This window comes from Conger conger, chromosome 9 (assembly GCF_963514075.1).
Source record: "Conger conger chromosome 9, fConCon1.1, whole genome shotgun sequence".
Taxonomy (NCBI): Eukaryota; Metazoa; Chordata; class Actinopteri; order Anguilliformes; family Congridae; genus Conger; species Conger conger.
Window position 1 is genome coordinate 23785839 of NC_083768.1, and position 23141 is coordinate 23808979.

General features: G+C 48.8%; 1 protein-coding gene across 1 annotated transcript in view; it reads right to left on the minus strand.

Annotated features, from left to right (window-relative positions):
• Nucleotides 1-23141, minus strand: part of macf1a (microtubule actin crosslinking factor 1a) — a 132397-nt gene that overhangs the window by 69620 nt on the left and 39636 nt on the right. The window contains 22 exon segments of the mRNA XM_061254720.1: nucleotides 270-458; nucleotides 851-1066; nucleotides 1284-1457; nucleotides 1703-8137; nucleotides 10376-10511; nucleotides 11004-11095; nucleotides 11410-11559; nucleotides 11825-11923; nucleotides 12104-12211; nucleotides 12452-12535; nucleotides 12691-12850; nucleotides 13132-13325; nucleotides 13665-13803; nucleotides 14040-14218; nucleotides 14310-14476; nucleotides 15028-15211; nucleotides 15764-15890; nucleotides 16152-16306; nucleotides 18847-18999; nucleotides 21294-21419; nucleotides 21792-21887; nucleotides 22251-22355. Of these exon segments, the coding sequence (XP_061110704.1) occupies nucleotides 270-458; nucleotides 851-1066; nucleotides 1284-1457; nucleotides 1703-8137; nucleotides 10376-10511; nucleotides 11004-11095; nucleotides 11410-11559; nucleotides 11825-11923; nucleotides 12104-12211; nucleotides 12452-12535; nucleotides 12691-12850; nucleotides 13132-13325; nucleotides 13665-13803; nucleotides 14040-14218; nucleotides 14310-14476; nucleotides 15028-15211; nucleotides 15764-15890; nucleotides 16152-16306; nucleotides 18847-18999; nucleotides 21294-21419; nucleotides 21792-21887; nucleotides 22251-22355 (9468 nt within the window).

Below are 23141 nucleotides of genomic sequence, written 5' to 3' on the forward strand. Positions count from 1 at the left end.
TGAGAAAGAGAGGAAAACGAGAGGTAGTCAGAGGGAGGAAAAGAGAAGAGGGAAATGGAGGGGGAGCGAGAAGATAATTATTGGGTAACATGAGACATGAAATATAAAATGGTCACAATCTCGTATTTATCAGTGTTTTTATATTCTCATCAAAGCTGCAGGCACTGTGACATGAATGTCTGTGCATATATTCATGTGTACGCGCAACTGTGTGTATGTGTGCATGCATGTTTGTGTGTGCATGTGTATGTGTGTGCACATGTGCTCACCTTGCAAAGTTGCAGTTTTTGTGTGAGTTGTGCAGATGTCCCATCTCTCACACTCTCCCCCTGTGCCTGCACATCTGTCCCTGTCACTCTGTCTACCTGTGTCTCCGTCGCTGACTCAGTCTCCTTCAGCCAGGACAGGAGGTCCTCCACTCTCTGCCCGAGAGACTGCAGTTCAGTGCTCACTGTCTCCTGAGACAATAGACACATTTCCACTCATGTAATACAGGACATAAGGTGCTCTAGCTCATATTATAACACATAAATAAGCCTGTAGCTTAGTGGTTAAGATACATGACTGGGACCCGCAAGTTTGAACCCTTGTGTAGCCGTCGGGCCCTTGAGCAAGGCCTTTAACCCTCCATTTCTCCAGGGGAGGATTGTTCCTGCTTAGTCTAAATCAACTGTAAGCCGCTTTGGATAAAAGCATCAGCCAAAAGACATTTAATGTAATGTAACATAAACAGACTGAGGAAAGCACCCTTGACAAAATGAGGAAATAAGAAAAGTCAATTATTATAACCTTGATTAGACCAAAGTGTTACCAGAGGCCCATTAATAAGCCTTCTTAATTGCATCTTTACCTTCTGTGAATCTCGGTGTGCACGTAGGCCCTGCAGTGCATTCTGGGCAGCCTCTCTAGCAGCAGCATAGCCGCGGGCCAGGCTCCGCTGATCCTTTTCCAGCGCTTTAAGTAGTTGAGGTGGAACTTCCTCTGGGCAGGGCTCCAGCAGCCGTGCTGCTGCCTCTACTTCCCGCTTCACTTCTGGCTCCAAATCAACCAGCTCTAGATCCAGAGCCTTGCAAGAGAGGAATGACAGAGGAGGAAAGAAAGTAAGAATGTGAGAGAGAAATATTGTCATTCAAATAACTGGCAACTTTTGGACAAAAAGGTGCACAGTCATACTTTGCCAGTCATGCGAATTGTTTCAATCTCAGTCGTGAAACATGACCTAAATAATTTGTGATTCATTAATTCCCAATTAATTAATTCATACTATCAACTGCTTCACTTACCTCCACCTGCCTGATGATGTCATCAAGAGCATTGAGGCTGCGGCCAATAGACTGCTGCCGCTGCTGTTTGAGGCGGACCTGGATGTGTCCCACCATGGAGATGAGGGCTACAATTTGCTGATCATGCTCCAGGCACTCCTGACGCACCAATGAGGACTGAGGCAGGGGATGAAACTAATTAATGCAGAAGGTAGTGCTAGTCATTAATTAACCAACAGTTGACCATTACACACTTCATAGTTGAAATATAACTAGGCTGCATACACCTAACTTGGAGCATTAAGTTATATACAATGCTTTTCTTGGGGCAAGAATGTGAAAACTTGTAGAGCCATATGCGTCTGAATTCCTCATCTTATGAAAAATCTCAACAGCTCTCAAGTGAGCAAAGGTCATGTTGTAAAAAAAGTTTTGCTCACCTTGCTGCCCTTAGAGGTGCTCTTCTTTCTCTCTTTCTGCTGCACTTTGGTCTCAACTTCTGCCTCCTCTTCTTCCTCCATACTTTCTGTCACATCAGACTCAAGAGTCTCCTCTGATTGGGAATGTCCAGAATCTGGGGACTCCTGAAGTTTGGATCCCTCAGTACCTGCTGTGTGGTCACTTGGGGAAATATCCAGCCTCAGCTCCTCCTTTGTTTTCTCCAGGAATACCTCTGCACCCTGATAGGTTGGGGTGATGCTGTTTGATGCCCCCATTTCGCCCAAAATTGGGGAGCGGCTGTCCACATTCTCCAGAGGATGAGACTCGGATATCTCCTGTGGGACAGGTTGCATTGCAGACGTGCTCTGCTGGTTGGGAACATCTTTGCGCTGTGCCTCAGTTTTGCTGACATCCAGTCTGTCTTCTTCGGCCAGTCTTTGAAGACCAGCAGGCACTTCCTTTAGGGCTGGGACATAATCATGAGTTAATTTTTGCTGGTCTGCATCCAATTCTTCATTTGCACTTGGGGCTGATGTGGGCCTTTGGCTGACCCCGACATCCTTGTGGTCCTTGGCCACAAGGCCCTCCATCATATTGGCTCTTTCAGGCCGACTCTGCATATCCACACACTCTGCCAGTTCTGGTAGCGATTCCCCTTTGCCTGGCCCAGGTTGGCCCTGTTGTCCCTCCTCTGTTCTACCTTTAATCTCCCTTCTGATTGGTTGAGCCAAATCTGAAACATGATCCTGCGACAGCAAGGAAGCAGGCTCCTCCATTTCCTTATCATTCTGTTTGGATTCATTTGCCTTTTTAACCTCTGTCCTTTGCTCTAAGTTGGTCTCTCGATTGCGTTCTTCTGCTGGGACCAGGAGGTGCTCTGTTTTCCCTGGCACCTTATGTAGTGCCTCAAGTTCATCAGCAGCCTGCCTCTCACTCACTCCTCGCTCAAACACCTTCCTCAGAATGCTCTCCTTTGCCTTCATCAGCAGTACCTCTTTCTCACTGGGCCCATGAGCCACTTTCTGAGCAGAGTCTGTATCTCTCCTCTTTATCTGCTGCTGTTCTCCCTCGTTTGGAGTTGTCTGCTCCACTTGCGGTTCTGCTTCTTCAATCAGCTCCAGGGCTTGATGGGGAACAGTTCCCTCTGCTGTCATCTCCTGATCTGTGTGCCCATCTGAGACTAATGGGCTCTCATCCCTAATTAGGTCTCTGACTGGCTCATCTCTCTGCATTTCTGGAACCACTTTGGTTTTTTGGGATGCAACCTCTGCACCATGACCTATTTCCTTTCCAACAAAGCGGACTTCCTGTTCAAGTGGACTATCTAGAATCTCTGGTTTCATCTCCCCTGAGGTTTTGATGGGCACGCTCTTCCCTGACCCTGCAACCTCACTCTTTGACTTCACTTTGACAGCAGGCAGAACCTGTTCCCTGACATCCTGTTCCTGCAATACCCCCATGCTCTGGGACCACCCCTCGGTAAGGTCCCCTTTTTGAAGTGAAGGGGACTTTATCCTCCTCTCGTCCTCATCCTCCTTGGTTTGATCATGTTTATTCTCTGAAGAAGGTACAGCCTTGTTGGTATGCCTCTGTTTCAGGTCTCTCTCTCCCTCTTCTCCTGTCATCTTTTTTTCAGACTCTTTTGAGTCAGGGACTATGCTAGTTTCTTCCCTCCTATTCCTTCCCACCTCAATCCCAACTTCCATACTTGAACCTGTTCCCTTTCTTCCATTGCTTGGCTCTATTTCCAGGGGAAGAGTGGAGGTGCCCATGCTTTCCCCAGAACCCCAGCTCTCTTGGTACCTTGCATTTTTAGTGTATGCAATTTGTGTGGCAACTGAAGCAGGTACCTTCTCATCTGACCGGTCTTGTTCTTGAGGTATTACTTCTCCATCGCTTGAGTTGTTTGGTTCCGCTCTTAGCCTGTCAGACTGCAGGAGCACTGCCTCACCATGGAGTGGAGTCTGAGACCCTAAGTCTGGTGCCTGGTCAGGTTTATAGGCCTGTGAGGGAGTAGCTGCTGAGTGATGTGCCCTATTAGGGTCATTCCTATCCTCCCTCGCTTCAGCCTCCATACTGATGCATGCAGGAGATTTGTTGTAAATCAATGGTTTTGCTTCAACAGGCTTCTTGTGCTGGTCCATCTCCTCCAGTGCCTGCTGTAGTCTCTTTCCTGCACCAGCTGCAAAGAGAGCTAGTGTTTCCAAGGAACTGTCCACTTCCTCTTCCAATGGTTTTTCACTTGTTGACATACCTGGTATGAGCAGATTTTCAGGCTCCCTGCTGACCTCGATGTGGGAGGACGCCAAAATCTTGAGGGACTTGGCAGATTGTGGTATGTCTACTGCAGTTCTCATAGCAAGGGACTCTGTGTTTAAATCTCCCAGATGTGAGGGTACAGAAATCTGCTCATCCTTAACAGAGAGCTTCTTAGTTTGGTTTCCACGTTCAGATGATGGCAGTGTATTTACAGAACCATTTACAGAACCTGTGAGTATTTCACTCTCAGCATCTGTGTTTTCTTCATCTTCCTCCTCTTCCTCAACGAGAGTATCTAGGTTGCCCTGGAGGGCAGCGGCTATATCCCTGGTGATCAGCCCGGCTTCTGTAGCCTCCCTGAGGCTGGGAACCCTCTCCCCACTGGCTGGGTCAAGTAGACCCCCCGCCTGCATCTGGTTGGTGGCAATCAGCCTGGCCATGCTCTCTCCCACCATGCCCCGTGTCACTGCTTCGGGCAGAGGCAGCCTCTCTCCTGTGTAAATGTCCACAATCCCACCCGTATCTGCCTGATTTTGCAGCAGCCTCATTGCCGGCACCTTGTCGACCTGGAGAGCCTCCAAGGCCTGGGGCAGAGTCATAACCATGCCTGTCTGCTTGTCCAACACCCCCTGGAAGGAACGCACTTCCAGGAAACGTTGACCAGTCTCTATGTCAATTTTTCCCTGGTTGATGAGCTCTGAGTAAGGCACAATACGGGCACTATGAGGTTCCAGCATACCCCGCACAACTCCAGGTGAGGCCATGGCACTTTCAGCAGTGGCATTATCCAGCAGGCCTCGAGACAACGCTTCTGACAGTGTAAGCCTACTTCCAGATTCCGGGTCAGAGATGCTGCCAGTAGAAGCCAGCAGGAAGGCAGCACTGGGGTCAATGCTAGATAATTTGGGGTCACGGCATGCTCTTTCCAAATGTTCCAGCTCCTGGGCCATCCCCTCATCCACCAGGCCTCGCTGCAGTGCGTCTTTGACAGACAGCCGGACCCCAGAGCCATGGTGCATAATGCCCCCTTCTGCCACCTGCTCTGACAGAACCCTCCGTGCCTCCTCCTGACCCAGCAGCCCCTTCTGCATACCTTCCACCAGAGGCACAGGTACCCTTGTTTTTGGGTCTACCACCCCATCCATCTGCAGCTGCAGGGTGGCCTTAGAGAAGGCCACCCCAGGGTCTGAGCTCTTCCCCCGGCAGGACTTCTCCAGAATGGTTAGTTCTTCCCTCTGACCTTCATCAATTAGCCCTAGGTTGGACGCCAGAGTAACAGACACCTTCTTCCCTCTCCGCAGGTCCACCACACCCCCTGAGACAACCTGAGCCTCTAGGAGCCTGGCAACAGTTTCAGGGTCCAGTAGCCCAACTCTGGCAGCATCCTGCAGGGAATATAGCTTCCCATGTTCCACATCTACCACACCTGACAGTGTCTTCTCAGATCGGAGCACGCTCCTCATCAAGCTCTCATCCAGCAAGCCCTCCTGCACAACATCTTCCACACTCAGTGCTTCGCACGTGCTCACATCCAGAAAGCCCCCAAACAGCCCTGCCCGCTGCATCAGCTTGACCGCTGTGTGGCCCGGCAACATACCCTGGGACACAGCCTCATCCAGCAGCAGGCGCTCTCCTCTGTCAGTTCTAAGGCCACCTTCCTGCAGCTCCCGGGCCAGCCGCTCCAGCTCTTGATCTTCACTTTGCTCTGGAGAGTCTCCCACTTGACTAAAGCTCAATCCTGAGCTTACATGCTGGGTATGACCTTCCTTCACCGGCTTCTCGACATCCCTCTCAACCTGCCCATTGCGCTCCAATGCCACCCCCTTCTTCTCTGCTTCTTTGTCTCCCTTCTTCCTCGCTTTCAATGCCTGCTTAGCAGTTCTCAAGAGTTCAGCTCTGTCAAGAAGCCCACTTTCCACAAGTTGGACAGTTTGGCTTTTCTGTTTTGTGTCTCCCTGTACAGCGGGAGTCTCAATGCTGACTCTATCCAGACTCACAATTTCCTGGTCATCTTCTTCTACAATCATCAGAGGCATTTCAGCATCCATGATCTCTCGCTCATGCCTGTCTGCAGTGGTTTTATCTGCCCAAGGTGCCCCAGTTTGCTTAAGCCGTGCCACCAACTGGTCTAATAGCTCTGGCTCGGCCTCTTCCACTTGGGGCTGGTCTACACCCTCTGGGTGCTGGGCTGCTTCCCTTGGGGCTCTTTTAGGTTTCTCAAACTCAATCACTGGGACATCCATGGCTGAGAATTCTGAGAGTACTTCATGGGACTCCTCTTTGATTGAGGCCATCTCATCTCCCACTCCACTCTGCCCACCCTCTAACACATGTCTTTTTTTCCTCTGTTCGGTCTTCCCCTCTTTCACAATTTCTGGCCTTACATTATCCATTGCTTCCCCTTTTCTCTCCACAGTGGCAGATTCAGCCATGTCCATGTCGGCCCCACACAATGAGACACTCATTTGTTCAGTTACTCTCTTTGTTTGATCACTCTGAGCAGCATGTTCATGGATTTCCTTGGACACTGGGCCATGATCCCCATCTCCCTTTTTCCAGGGTGTGATATCTTTCCTCAAGATGCTGTATTTAGAGCTTTCATCTTGTATTTCCATCATTTCTGTGGTGCCCTGTTCTTCTGTGTCACTCCAGGAGAGCTCAAACCCAAGATCATCTGTGTCTCTGAGCTGTTGGGTAGCTGTGCCAACTGGGGCAACCTTGGATTCTGCCTCTGCACCACTAGGTCCATTTCCCCCTGGGGCGAGACTCACAGCACTGGCTAGCTCTGCGAGCTCTGGTTCCAGCAGAACCAAGCGCTGGCCTGAGTGAGCATCCACATAGCTGCAGGTCATGAGGTGGAAGAGGAGTCTGTGCTGAGCTTGTTCAACTGGGCCCACACCTTTCATGAAACTGGGATCACAGCTGATCCCTGGTGGTGATGTGGGGGGTGAGGAAGAGGATGTTGAGCCCCAACTCAGACGGTTCAGTGTAGGGGAACCAGACTGCGTCATGTTGGGCAACACATCTGGTATCTGGGTCTGTCTCAGAATTTCCACCACTTTGGTGTCAACGACCTCTTCAGCTTGGTCAAGGGGCACCACACGGCTGGTTTCAGGCAGGTAGAGGGCTCCGATGAGATGCCGCTGGTGCAGGATACGCCGAGCAAGATCCCCAGAGATCACACCCTGCTGCAGGGCCTCAGCAATAGGCAACAGCTCACCTGACTCAGGCCACAGCAGCCCCATGAAGGCCCAGAGAGACTCCAAAACCAGAAGGGCCATCCGAGGGGCCAGCAGATCCCTGCGAATCGCCTCATCCACTCCCAAACGCTCTCCGCTGACTGGGTCCAGGAGCCCCCCTGCCTGCAGCTGCCGTGTCAGCAGGGCACAGGCTAGGTCCTGGTCCATTACACCATGCCGGATGGCCTCATCCACCGTCAGACGGTGGCCCGTTCGTGGGTCTGCGATGCCCCCAGCAAACAGCTGGGCCTCCAGCAGCCGCACAGTCACCTGCCGGTCAATCAGTCCCTCTTGCACTGCCCGGAAGATGCCCACTTTGCGACCTGAGCGCAAGCAGATGGCACCCCCCGGCTGCTGGCTGACGGGCAGCAAACGCAGGCCGGACTCGTCGTTCAGGACACAGCGCTGCTGCAGCTCAACAAGGCTCAGCTTTTCTGCAGTGTTGGGGTCGATCAGCTCACAACGCCGGGACCTCGAGCCGAGTCTGCTGTAGACTTTGGGGCTGAGCAGGCCCCTCTCTACTGCGATCTCTGGGCTGAGTCGCTCTCCACAGGATGGCTCCTGCAGACCCCCTGCGCTCATCTGCAGCTCCAGGATCCTCAGGCCCACCTCCTCCCCAATCAGCCCCTCCTCAATCGCTGCAGCGACAGGGGCCAAATGGCCTTCTTTAGGGTGCAACCTGTCTACTACACGTAGAGCTGACTCCAGCTCAGACAGTGATTTGGCGGTTCTGCTGTCAATCAGGCCACGAGAAAGGCCCTCATCCAATGAGATAACCTCCGGGGAATCAGGCAAAAGCAGGCCACCCATGGTGAGCTGGGCCTCCAGCAGGACATGGCAGGTGTCCTGGTCAATGAGTCCCCGCTGTGCAGCCTGAAATACTGGGAAGGTTTCCACAGTACCCAGGTCAATCACTCCAGCAATAGCTGCTTGGCTCTATGGAGAGAAACAAACATCACACTTAATCATAATGAAGACCAACATTTACATTTGAAGACATTAACATTACATTTTAATAATGAGAAGTTCAACAAGGAACTATTTACTATATTTACAGATCTAACAGATCTACAAATTACAGATCTGATCGGTAAAAAGACAGTCAGTAACACCCAAAGCCCAGAATTATGTCCCAGAAAGAGCAAGAAAAACGTCTATGAGTCCACAAGATATGTGTACATAAAAATAATAATTCAGACAACAACTTTGGTTTTGTAAAATTAGAGGAGACGTCTGTTATCAGGACCATTTATCCTCCTCAAGACTGCTCTCACCCAAACCCAAAAGGGACCTACCCTGAATACAACAGTGGTACCTACCTTATTCCAACTAACAAAGCGCTAAGCATGCAATGCAGCAGACTAACAAAACAAAATCGCAGCGCTATGCTAAGAATGTTCTGAAAAAAGAAAGAAGAGGTTGAAAGAAAGAAGTGAGGAGAGAGAACAAGGGCAAGAGGAGGAGGAAGAAGAGGAGAGCAACGGTAAGAGAAAGCTAGCACTACTTACCGTGCGGGATCCGAGGCGCACACACACTGACAGGTGAAGTACTCGGCAGTTTGAGGCGCGACAGGGTGAGCAGCTTGGTGTTAGCATCCAGCATGCCGAGCTCCACCTGCCTGCAACCTACCACTGTCTGACTGGCTCACAGCTACTGTAACGGATGGTCTGACTGGCTAGTGATTTTCTGACTAAATTTGTGACTTAGACTCACCGGTAATTTATAGTATGTTCTATGATGTTGTGACTGACTGAAAAGTGAATTGAGCAAAGAATGACCAAAATTGACTGACTAATTCAGACAGGTAATTCAGTGATAGTCAGGATGTGTCTGTCTGTCTGTCTGTCTAAATGACTGACTAAGGGACCCTGTGTTGGATTTCCTTGTTTCTCACCCGGCAGCTGTTAGTGATTCTGAAGCAAAACGCTGGTTAAAATCCACACTGTATTACTGCATTAAAGACAGCAACCAGAGACAAGCGTTTTCACACACGTACACAAACACACACACACACACACACACACACAGTGGTGATCTGGACACATCATGCTCAAACAGTGAAGTGGGGGTGAAGTCTGCTCAGCTGACCTCCGGTGCACACACTACCTATCCTGGTATTCTGGCAAGTGCCTCTATTGTACAAAATGCAAACCGATCCTCTTACCACACAGCATACATACACATACTCTTACACACAGAGCAGGACCACACACTAGTCTCAACTCAATGATACTTGCACTTCTGTTCACACATACGTACAACCAAATGACCACACACGCACACTCAAAACTGCAAATACACACACACACACACACACACACAGGTTCTACAATGTTCCATGTTGGCACTACATGACTGAAAACACTACACAATGACTGACTGGAGTGTGACACCGGCGGGGGGGTGGAGTGGAGGTGACAGGCCACAGGGACTGTGTATGGTGGAACGGGTGACCATGGAGGATGTGCGGAGGCTGGAACGCCCTCCTGAAACATGACTGAGAACTCTAAATGAGGTGGTCTATGTGATCTAGCAGTGCTATGCTAGATAGAGCAAAATGAACAGGTGTGAGGGACACAGCCACGTGAGGCTCTGATGGTGCCACGGTGCTTCTACAACTACCAAAATGACATCACTGCTACATGAGGCTGCGTGGCATGAGAAAGTTCTGCAATACCACACAGCTAGCACACGGGGGGGCTGATGAGCAGGGATTAAGCGGATGTGGTTGATGATAATGGTGGTGAACATGGGTGACATGTACAAGAAGCGCTCTGTTGAGAGTGAGTGATAGCAGCACACTCCATGCTATTAAAACAAAACTATTAAAAGGAGTTGCATTGATCCAATGTGCTGGATGGAGCCGATTAATACTGAGGATGGGTTTCAAACAAACACGCGTGACGGGGCACACGCCACATGCAGCACACTGCACACTGGCACACGCAGTCCACACGCACTCCGCACACAGACATTCCCCCTGACAGGGACACATTAGAACAAAAACTTGTGTTTTGAGGCAGACAAACATTAATAGCAACACATTTAAAAAGCGTTGCCTAGAGGCAGGCTCCCTGGTCGTTTGCGCTTGCATTAGCACAGAGTAACAGAGAGACCCTAATGGGCAGCGACCCAGTTTAGTCTCCTGGACGGCCCTCCCTCCCCAGGCTCTACCTTGCGCTGCTCCTCTCTGGCCAGCTGCTCCTCCAGCTGCTGCAGCTGTGAGGCTGAGCTCTGGCAGAGCCGGCCGTAGGTGTCCGTCAGCTCCTCCAGCTGGGAGGCCACATGGGCGCGCTCCTCTGGGGACAACCTGAGGAGAGAGCCACGGTCAGAGCGTGCGGGAGAGACCGTGTGTGTTTGTGTGTGAGTGTGTGTGTATAGTGCGCGTGTAAGAACATTTGTGTGTGTATGAGTGTGAGTGAGTGAGTGTGTGTTAGTGTGTGTGTCGTGTGAGTGTGTGTGTGTGTGTGTGTGTGTGTGTGTGTGTGTGTGTGTGTAGTGTGGGTAGTGTGGGTAGTATGGGTAGTGGGTATGAACGTGTGTGTGTGTGTGTGTGTGTGTGTGCATGAGTGTGTGTGTGCATGAGTGAGTGTGTGTGTGTGTGTGTGTGTGTGTGTGTGCGCACAGAGTGGGTAGTGTGTGTGTGAGTGTGTGTAGTGTGTATGAGTGTGAGTGAGTGTGTGTGTTGATGTGTGTAGTGTGCGCATGTGTGTGTGGCGTGTAGTGTGTGTTGTGTGTGTGTGTGGTGTGTAGTGTGTGCGTGTTGTATTCGTGTGTATGTATGTGAGTGAACAGGACTCACTTGCTGGCCTGTTTAGACCTGAGGAAGACCTGGGTGCTCCTGATAGCTTCCGCCACTTCCTCCTTCTTAGCAGCGAGCTGCTCATTGATGGCCTGAGGAGAAATCAACCAGCACTTTACTGGATATAAAAGCAGCGATAAAACCACTCAACATTCAAACAACATGGTGCTCCAGCCTTTCTCCTATTGATCACATATTAATCACCTTACCAGAGGGCTCAGTGTTCAAATAGTGTCATACCAGTAAAGTACAGCTATTCAGTAACATGCCAAGCCCTGCTAACTGTCAAATATTCCCTGAATTACAGTATCTGCTGTGGAAAGGATTATACTGTAAATGCAGGAAAGTAAAACTGCTGAGTAGTATTTCAGCCTTTCCCGTCCTCCTGCTCTCTGCCCTGTCCTACCTGCTGTGCAGCCAATGATGACTCTGCAGATTTGGGGTCCTCCGCCAGTGTCCCCTTGTGTCCCCTGGCTCGTTCCTGGAGGCCCCGCACCCAGCAGAGCAGGTCAGTCACCTGCCCCACGTGCGCCTGCCTCTCCTCCTCCACCTCTTTCTGCAGGGGGTAAGGGCATTACAATGTCAGGCGTAGGGCAAAACATGGGCACATATGACAGAAGCCCAAGAAAGAAAATGGAGGGACTGGTTAAAAGACAAAAAGAGAAAAAGTGAGATGAGGCATGGATAAAGGCTACAGAGAATGAAACCACAAAGAAGAGAGGTGAGAAAGGAGTGTGTGGAGGAAGGGAAATGGTGTGAGAACTGAAAAGAGAAAAAAGAGAGGAAAGGGGTAAAGGAGAGAAAAGGAAAGGCTACAGTACCTCTTCTTCCTCTAGTCTTCTCAGGGCGTCGCTGATGTACTTGACGTGCTGCGTCGTCAGGGTGACCAGGGCCGTGTAGCGTGTGCGTAGGTCCATGAACTGAAGCAAGAGGTAGACAAGGCAATCACACACAGTACGGTGACCTACATACACACCAGCACACACAGGCAAAACACCCAATACACACAAGTCAACAGTCCCATATACAGACTTAAGAAAATACACACATCGACTCCCTTTCACCTGGTCTCATCCCTCCATCCCAGTGCTCATGCCTACCTCCTGTGTGATGGCATCAGATGAAGAGTGCATCCTCCTCCTCTTCACAGGAGATTTCTGCGTCGACTCCACAAAGGCCCGGTACGTCATCAGCTGCAGCTCATAATCCTGTCAGACACACACCCACTGTCTGAGACCAGAGCACTTTCACAAAATATGCTTCAGTCATTATCAATGAAGTACTGAAAAACAGTCACAAAAAGACAAATGTGCAAGAGACCACAGAGATATTTTAGGCCAAGAAAGAGAACAAGAGACTTCAGGCACAGATAAAAGTGTGTAAGATAAGTGTATAAGTGTACAGAGGGATGCAGAGACTGCAGTCCTGTTTGTGCAGCTGTTGTATACCTTCACAGAGGTGCAGTACTGTTTGGAGTGTGTCTGACACTGGTCCAGTTTGACCTGGTTCTGTTCAATCTCAACCACCAGGGCCTGGAAACACAAGGGAGGCAAGAGATGTCACATCTGTCATTCTAACATCAGATACTCCTGTTATCCTTTTCCCCCTCATTTACTCCACCACCCCTCTCTGTCCCTCCTCTCCCTTCCTGCTTCCTAGCCGTCTCTCTATCTTGCTCCCAGCGTACCGTTTGCTGGGCGAGCTGCTCGGACAGCACTTTGCTGTCTGTCTGTCCTGGCTGCGTGCTCTCCTGTCTCTCCGTCGTCTCCTCGATCCACTGGATCAGAGCAGAGTGTCCCTCCCGGTACTGCTGCAGAACAGAGCCCAGCGTCTCCAGGTCCGCTTGCCTGAAACACACACTCAGTCAGAAAAGAGCAGCACCAGGGTACTGAAAACATGTTGTCATTGGCTGCCTTGTTTATGGTTAGGGGGAAAAAAATCTATTAAATTTGAAAAAAAGACACAGGTGTTGATTTTATTGATTTTACATATGACAAAAACATTGTGCATACATTGAGCTTACAAATATCATATTGGAGGAGCACTGTCTTTACAATAGTACAGCAATACCATTTAGAGTAGTGATTATAAAATATACAGTTTAATAAACGCTCCCTGTGCTAGTCACCTGGTCTCAATCTGTCTCCGCACGCCGGTCCATCTCTCAGAGAGCTGGGTTGCTTTCTCCTGGTAGCGGTCCAGTTCTGGGCTGCGGTCAGGGTGCAGCTGGCTGAGCTGGGCCCCTGCCTCCCGGGCCCTCTGGACCTCCGCATTGAGGGAGTGGAAGACGTGCTCCTGGTCATCCAGGTCAGAGTGCCACCTCTGTGGGAGAGAGAGGGTCAGCAACCACACTGTCTGTCTCAGTGTGTTACTGCATCTGTCATCATCCAACAGTGTACCTGGGTCTCCCTGTGAATTTAATGGGGTTTCAGTGTATGCATATTTGTTTGTGTGTGTATGTATGTGTGTGTGTGTGTGTGTGTTTGTGTGTGTGTGTGTGTGTGTGTGTGTGTGTGTGTGTGTGTGTGTGTGTGTGTGTGTGTGTGTGTGTGTGTAAAACCAGCGCGTGAGTCTGTCTCTGTGTCCATGTGTATGGGTCTCAGTGTGTGTGTATGTACACATGTATGTGTGTGTAACTGGATCCCAGAGGGCATGTCTCACCCCCAGCTGCTCTCTCAGGGCCTGGATGGCGCTGGTGTCGGCCGGGACGATGTCCTCCTCACTCAGCCGGCTCTCAAACTTCTTCAGCAGACTCTCTGCAGCCTGCGAACTGCGCATCAACACATCCACCGTCTTCAGTCTGGGGGAGGGAGAGAGAGAGGGAGGGAGAGGGAGAGATTGAGAGAGAGAGAGAGGGGGGGGGGGAGAGGGAGGGAGAGGGGGGTAAGAAAGACAGAGAGACTGTATGTGCATCTATGCACCAGCTGTGACCGTCTTGGCAGACGTGTAGACATCTGTGTGTGCATGTGCACCTGTATGTATACATGTGCATACGCGTGTGCCTGTGTGTGCGTTCGGATGTGCATGGCCACTCACTTGTGCAGGTAGACGGAGGACAGCGCGTGCAGGCGATCCATCTGCTCGACGGCCACGTTGAGCTCGGACCGCAGCACGGGCACGCTGGCGGAGGAGGGCTTCTCCTGGAAGAAGCTGACGCAGCGGCGGGAGACGGCCCCCAGGTTGGAGCGCAGCCCGTCCAGGTCCCGCTGCAGGGTCTGGAGGAATCACCAGCGGCTCTGTTACTCTCCAGGCCGTGAGACACCACGGCACCGAGGGCGGGTCGAACGGGCCGGCGGGGGAACTGACCTCTTGCTCTGTGATGTGCACGGTGCTGTCGCCACCGTCGCTGCTCAGGTTGCTAGGGAGCGGGGTCTGGATTCCTCTGGTCAGCCTCTGCTCCGCCTGCTCCAGGTGACGCTTGATATCCTGCAACTCCGTCAGGTAGGACCGAGACACCGACTCGTCCTTCTCCACTGAGAGAGAGGGAGAGAGAGACAACCAGTCAGGCACTCTGTTATCTGTATCGTTAATACTTTTTGTTGTTATTACAGTTTGTATTATTTGTCATCTTCAACTTGGCTTTGGCTATTTATTAATTCATTTTTGTTTATATATTTTATTCCAATGTCTTATGTGTCATTGTTAATAGTTTCATTGTGAATTGCTTTGGCAATATTGTTTATATACAGTCATGCCAAAAAAGCATTATTAAATTAAATTGGAGAAAGAGGGAGAACAGAATGGTGAGTGGGTGGTATCTGTAAACTGTAAGTTTCAATATCCGTAAATTGACATTTTCATACTTTCAATGATGAGATGGAAATGAAATGCATTGGCAATGTGTTTCCTGCTGACAAAGCACATTTTGAACAGAAATAAGAGAATAACTGAAGATAAAGGGCAGAGCTAAAAGAAGACAGTGTGGACATATCAGCACAGATATAACACAGGTCAGAACAGAGCACAGAAACGGTGGAAACAGACTGGATGAGTCACTGAGTTCGTAGAGGTGTCCCTGGCTCACCTGTCTCCATGGAGACCAGAAGAGCCTGGCAGTGAGCTCGGCAGTCCTCAGCCTCCTTCTCCAGCTCTCTCCTCTCGGCGGAGGTGAAGAGAGCGCTCTCTCGGCTGTCTGCCAGGAAGTCCGTCAGGTGAGCCTCCAGGTTATCCAGAGCCTGTTGCCTCTCCGCTGGCGCCTGAGAACGCACCTGTGTGACACATGAGGACGGGTCACCCTCCTGACCTGAGATACCGACACACTGACCTTACCTGTGAGAACTACAAATATATCTGACACAATGTCCTTACCTGTTAGAACTACAAATATACCTGACACAATGTCCTTACCTGTTAGAACTACAAATATACATGACCTTTCCTGAGAGAAGTACAAAGATACTGACCTTACCTGTGAGAACTACAAATATAACTGACACACTCACCTTTCCTTAGAGAACTACAAATATACCTGACACACTGTCCTTACCAGAGAGTACTACAAATATTCCTGACACACTGTCCTTACCTGAGAGAACTACAAATGTAACTGACACACTGACCTTTCTTGAGAGAACTACAAAAAAACACCTGGCACACTGAGCTTTCCTGAGATAACTACAAATATACTGTCACACTGTCCTTAATGGAGAGAACTACAAATATACCTGACACATTGCCCTTATTTGAGAGAACAGAAAAACGAATTACACCTAAGACATAGAAATGCAAGACGGATTAGTAGTGCCAGTTCACGTTCTGACCGTGTCCAGAGTCCAAGAAGAAATGGTTCTGATGTCCTTCTGCAGGTAGTGCCAGGAGACCACACTCTTCATGTTCACATGCAGCTGATGCCACAGAGCCATCACATTCTGGTAGAGCTGCTCCATCCTGGACATACAACAAGCAACACATAAGGGACACGCACCAAATACCAAACACATCTCTAAACTGAACAACACACTTCAGTAGGAATTGCTCTGCAGTGTGTGTGTGTGTGTGTGTGTGTGTGTGTCCATACAATATTATTTCATGCATCTGCACTGATGAGTATGTGTATCTGCATTTTGTCCATTTGCATGTGAGTGAGTGTACCTGGTGTCCAGCACCCCCTGGTTGGGTTGGAGGGACAGTAAAGCAGACGGAGTGTACCTGGTGGCAGTGTCCAGCGCCCCCTGGTTGGGGGGAGGGACAGTGAAGCAGACGGAGGGCACCATGGCTTCATTGCCACTGGGGCTGATGACCTTCCACTTGGTGCGCTGGGAGTTATCTTCCAACACACACTCCTCGCCCTTACTGATGGTGATCTGAGAGACAGAGGGAGGTGGGGGATAGAGAAGAATATGAAGAAAGGATAGAGAAAAAGAAAAAAGGTGGAAGAGATGGACAGAGGGAGATGGGAGGACAGAGGGATGACAGACCATGAGGGAAAAGGAGAGGAAAGAAACAAGAAATGGAGACAAAAAGGGAAAAAAATGAAAAATGTTATGTACAGTAACTAATCCACTGACTCCACAAGAAACTATAAATACTTGTGTTTCATAACATTAAAGATTATGAAGTTGGTGTGAGAACCTGGAGTCGCTCAACAAAGCCTATCTGTACACTATTACCTTTAATAGCACAGGTCAGTACACTGGACTGAATGCATGTGTGTGCTGTATACTAAACAAACAGACTAGACTTCTATGTGAAACATTCCTACAAATGCATTGCAGAAACCATTATTTCAAATTAACTGCCAAATATTTCATATATACCATGCATATATGAAAATATGGATTTGACAAGACTTCTACATCTCCAAAACAAAGCAGCAAAGGCAGGCATAAATGAACTGAAGCAGATCTCTCTATATTTGCATATGTAGCACACAATATAATAGATGCATTTATTTATCTATTTCTATTGCCAAGTCTGTATAAATGTATGAGAAATAGATTCAAGCAAAGCGTTGACATCAGGAACCCAAAAAACACAAAACACAAAAATAAAATACATGAAGCTTGGGGGTAGTTATGAACGCGGGGAAGCATTTTAGTGCAGCACAAAGGAACTCCAGAGCCTGTGCTACTGAAACAAACGCTCCCCCCTCCACTGCCCACACACAAAAACAAACAGGTGATGACAGAGATTGAGGACATCACTCTGCCCTTTCTCCAGCTCTCTGACAGAGGCTTCTCTCCAAAGGGCTTCTCTGTGTGTCCTCTCGGGCTCCCCTGACCTTCTAGCCATCATGTTTGATTAAATCGGACATTTTAATGATCTGCCTGGTGTCTGTATTTACAAGCTCCCTTCAGCCTCACCTCAAAAAAAAGTGCTACTTAACTCAGCAATTCCTGCCTGAGACATGAATCTCTGCTGGGTTATCGGCAAAGCAATTTCTTATGCAGATTGGTTTTTATGCAGAGCTCAGCCGGTATGTGACATGTTAAAAATGCTGCAGTGGTTGGTCCCTAGTGGCTCCCTGCGGTACTGCAGCTCTCTGCTCTGTCCTCATGTGCCCTGTCCTGTTCAGTGCACAGCCTGAAATCTGAGCACGGAGAAAAGAGGATGCAATACCTGTGTGTTAGCCTTGCCAGCCCGCAGACACAATAGAGGATGTGGGGGAAGGGCAGAGAGAGAAAGGGATGAAGAGGGGGAAGGAGGGAGACAGGGATGGTTTGGAGAGAAGGAGCAAAGGGAAGAAGGGGGGGGAGGAGACAGAGGTTATTTTGGGGCATTGTGTAGATTATGTAGACTCAATCTTTGGGTAACATGCTTGACAGAGCCGACAGCTGTTGTGTGTGTGTGTGTTGGGGGAGGGAGGCGTTTAGATGTCCAGAGATATACATACATTTGAACTGGACCCAAATCTGTCCTTTACTGTACTGTGTACTGCACACTGGAAACTGTTTGAGCATTAGCTGGCACACCCACTGCTGGAGCAGGTCTGCGGCAGTTATGGAAAGTTTCAAACTCATCACAACCAGCAACCCAGGACTGCTAGTGTATAGCACAGGGAGCTTGTGGCTCTATATACATCAGCTCTACTCAATACACTGCTTATACCTCACATTTACAAAGAGAGGAGGAGTATATTGATGCGATCACTGCTCTTCCACCTGTCTCTGAGTCTGCACTCAAACCACAGAGGGAAGAGACACCACAAACTCCTCTGAAATGGACAATTTCTGCAAGATTTAAAATTGGTTTGTCATTGGCACACTCATAGGCTCCAAATTTAAAAAAATAATACAATACATAAAAAGATAAATGATAAAATAACTGAAATAAAATAAAAGATTATAAAACTTTTCTCACATTAAAAAACCTCAGTGGGTTATTTAACCGCATATAACCATGTGTGGTGTGCTACATACAATAAACACTTGTATGCGTTCTTTTCCCCATAATCCTAATACCTGACATACCTGTTGCGAGATTAGGGACATTCCATGTGGCGTTACTTCCACATTTTGACCCAGTGATGTTTTAAAATGTTGACTTTCATTTTCATTAGAATACTTACTGCACATTTTATCTTACAAATGGTCAACACATCATAATATATTTTCTCACCAGAGGTGAGGTTCATAATTCTTCCTTCATCGATCATTGTTTTTTTCAGAATGAAAGCAATATTATAAAGCATCACTGGATCACAACTGGAAAGTAACACGGCTCGGCACTTGAGCCAAAATGGCGAAGGCAGTGTCATCCCTGAGAGAACCAGCCCTGGACCTGCACCCTTAGCACTGTAAGCCAGGAGGGAATAACAGCCAGAGCCAAAGGCGTCGTGTGGGCAGGTCTGAGCCAGGCAGGGCCAGCTGACAGGCAGGGGGCACGGGGGTGGGACATGGCATACCTCGATCTGCCGGTAGTCACAGATGGCCCGGATGGGCGTGGTCGTCGCCACCATGCAGTCTGCGTTGCGTGGGCTCAGCTGAACCACGGTCTTGGCCCGCCCCACTAGACCTGCCACGGTGCTGCGGTACCCAATCAGCTGCTCCTTCTCCTCCTGCCAATCAACCAAACGAGCAATACATCACTTCATTTTTAGTCCAGGACATGCATTGGCGGCGCCTTCCTGATGCTGCAGTTTGCGCTTGCTGACACTCGGCTGAAGCGAGCCTGTTTAAACTTGGCTAGAATATGTGATGTTAGTGACAGTGACACAACCTGCTGAGTCGACATTAATGCCACAGCTCTACTTGTCATGAATAATTTAAACCTGCATTAGAGTAACACCTACGTATTAATGCCATTTCGAATTAACCCACCTATCCTTTCTCTCCTGGGGGAGGGATAAGATTGTGGTAGGCAACGGCTGACTGGCAATATCCAGGCAATTTTAATGGAAATATGGAAGCAGCATTAGCTACACGTTACTGCACACTGATTCTGTGACTGTTGGTAATAATGAAGCCAACGCTACAATTCGGACAATGCTATTTTGAGAAATCCATTTGAGCTGAGCTGTGATGTACAGAATGGAGCGGAGACGGAAAGAGAGAAAGGGGGACAGCGAGGGGGGTGAGGAGAAGTGCAGCGGAAATTTAATTATTACAGCAAGCGCTCGAGCACTCAGATAAACATCCTTTCAATAGGCACAACAGTTAATCAAATGAACTGGTGGCTGCAGTGAGGGGCACATTGTAGTCACCTGGTGTCATACTGTCATACTATTTAATCTGTCCTCCTGGTGAGAACTGGAGCGCTCAACTCCGTTTAATTCCCTCTCACACACACACACACACACACACACACACACACACAAGACCATACATCCATCACATCACACACACACACACACACACACACACAAAAGACCATCCATCTATCACATCACACACACACACACACACACACACGAGGCATTCATCCGTCATATAAAACGCCCCGTTTCACCACAAACATGCTCACAGACAGCCAGCTGCGAACACTAAAGACCATCAACATGTCATCTTTCGTAGAAAATCCCTAAATATACAGTACACTAAACAGGGCATTCACCCCTTTATACCCCTGAATGAGCTTTCACTCCACACCACCAGGGGTCAGCAGCACGGTTACCATCACGTCTTTAACAGGCATCACTCACTGCTGCTTTCATTACTGGGCACTCTCCTATTCCTTCCTGGTTTAACTCAGCCGTCAATCAGCGGATTATCCGCTCCACGGCGGGTGAACATGCCCATGCCAGTTATCTCTATCGCTCCCTAGGCCCGTACGGAAATGCCACTGTTCTGCTGGCCGCTCACTGCTCCAGAGCCATCTGCCTTATGCTCTACTGTGGGTTCTGTCCAAGCCACCAGACCCGGGATTCTTTTCTGATGCTCATTTCCTGGTCATGTTGTGAGACTGTGAGAGATGGTGCTCACTAGTGCCACTGCGGTTGGCTCCAGTGTAGGTCATTCAGACCCGTTTTCAATGTAAAGTCATTACATTAAATTAATGGCATTTGGCAGACGCTCTTATCCAGAGCGACGTACAGTTGATTTGAGGAAGCAGGAGATAATCCTCCCCTGGAGCAAGCAGGGTTAAGGGACTTGCTCAAGGCCCCAAAGGCTGAGCGGATCTAATTGCGGCTACACCAGGATTCGAACCACCGACCTTGCGGGTCCCAGTCATGTATCTTAACCACTACGCTACAGGCCGCCCGCAGCCAATGGTACAGTTGCGGTCAAAATACAATGTCAATCACTTTTTCCCCACAAGAAAATGTAGCCGCAATCTGTGTTTTTTTGTTCATCTAATGCCCGCCCCCCCCCTCAATTTTCTATCATGTCATTAGGACGATACAGTAATGCTTTGTATGGACGAATTAGGGACAGATTACGTCACTCTGTCACACACGCTTAGCGGAGGAGCCGCACTCCGCTTCCCTACTGCGCACAACATGGCGGTGCCGATTAACTTGACTTCCTGGGCTTCAGAACACGTTTCACAAGCCCAATGATATTCAGTGGGTGATGTAACAGGCACTTGGCCAATATTTCTCTACAGTCTATGGTTCTGACACTAGCCGAAAATAGCAACTTGACATCTAAAATTGATACTAATCCATTAAAGCATGACTACATATCAGCACATTTCTGACTTCAAAACCATGGTTACATTGCGACGGAACTAGAGGAGAAAATAGAAATGTGACTGCATAACTGGAGCTGACCATACGGGAAGAGACCACAAGGGAAGAACGAGGTGGATGAAAATGACTGCAGAGGAGATCAGGAGTAGGTGTGTGTGAGTCTGAGTGTGGGTGTGTATAAGAATGTGTACATACGGGGGTGACCAAGAAGGAACTATTACCATAGAGTCTTGCAGCAGGTCCTCCACCTTGCCCAGTCTGCTGTTTTTGTCGCAGGTGTACTGTCTCTTTATGGTGTCCTGCAGCTGCCGCAGGGAGCTCTCACAGTCCCTCACATCACTCACAAACTGAGGGACAACAGCACAGCTTATTATTACTATTATTACTATTATTATTATTATTATTATTAGTAGTAGTAGTAGTAGTAGTATTATGGACTGTGTTAATAGAGTGTCTTTAATTTGTTTTCCTATTTGTTACTGTTATTATCCATGTTGCTTTGTGAATGCATACCCAACCTATTTTCTGGGTCTTCATTTAACCAGTTTTAACACAACAACAAAATGTACTGTAACACAACATCAGAGAACCTAGCAAACCTTTGTTCCTGCCTTGTAAGTCCGGTGAATTAGGGCAAATAAGATGCAGAGAAATCTAAACACAGTTCCTGTACTGCACACACTCTGTCCTGCTCTGTGAGCCCAGGGGAGAGGCTGTACCTGGAAGTAGGTGGTGTTGTCTTTCAGGTGCTGCTCCACACAAAGGCACAGCTGCCTGACCCATTCCCACTGAGTCTGCAGGGCGGCGCTGTAGGCCTAGGGACAGAGCCACCAGCTCGTCAATACACACCAACATCCCAAACACTGTGGCCCTTCCATACAAAAATACCCCTCATTAAAAGAATATCAAATTAAATTCTGATCAGCTGAGAAATCGGGCGAATAAACTGATATGAAATGAGTATAGGAGATGCGTTCCTCTACACTTGAGAGATTAATACAGAATGGCGGTCATCTATGGGTTATCAGAGGGGGTTCCGTAGCTAAGATGGCTCTACTTGGCAGAAATACAGAGAGGTATATGAGGCAATTCTTCACAGAACGCAGCTCCTACATGTCCGTATAAATGAACTCAGTAGTACCAAAAACTAATTTCCCAAAAGGGAGCAGAGACTTTACCTCCACTGTCTGTTTGGCTGGGTGATTCTCCAGACAGAGGCGGTCAGCTGTTTCCTGTAGGGAACGCATCACATCCTGTTTTTCGTCCAGCTCTGACATCATGTCCTGGGGGAAACGGGTGAGACAGGAAGGTTGATCAGAATACAATAGCAACAAAGAAATAATATATAATAAATATTCTGTTATCTCTACCCACATGTTCACACTGCCTTCCTGCCATTACCTGCACAGTAATTCACTGCCTCATGGCTGCTGTTGAAAGTTTAACTGTGTGTGTGTGTGTGTGTGTGTGTGTATGTGTATGTGTGTCACGGTGTGGCAAGTGGGACTAGGCCTTGGACAAATAAATTGAAAAATTAGGTGAGGGACTGGCTGCAAGGCTGAGGACTATAATCATTAAGGCAGTTAATTTATTAGATTGACTGCAGGTGTGTGACTTGTGGATGGGGAGCAAGCCCAGAGACACTACGCCCGTGTGTGTGTGTGTGTGTTTGCGTGCATGTCTGTGTGTGGGTTACTAGTGTTGGAGTATGCGTTAGAAGTGAATAAATGGTTGGCATTTATATAGCGCCTTTATCCAAAGCGCTGTACAATTAATGCTTCTCATTCACCCATTCATACACACACTCACACACCAACGGCGATTGGCTGCCATGCAAGGTGCCAACCAGCTCGTCAGGAGCATTTAGGGGTTAGGTGTCTTGCTCAGGGACACTTCGACACAGCCCGGGCGGGGGATCGAACCGGCAAACCCTCCGACTGCCAGACGACTGCTCTTACTGCCTGAGCCATGTCGTGGTGTTTGTGTGTGCGAGTGTGAGTAGCGTTTGAGTTAGTAATGTTTGCGTGTATTAGTGTTAGCAGTGTTTGAGTGTGTGTCGGAGGACCACA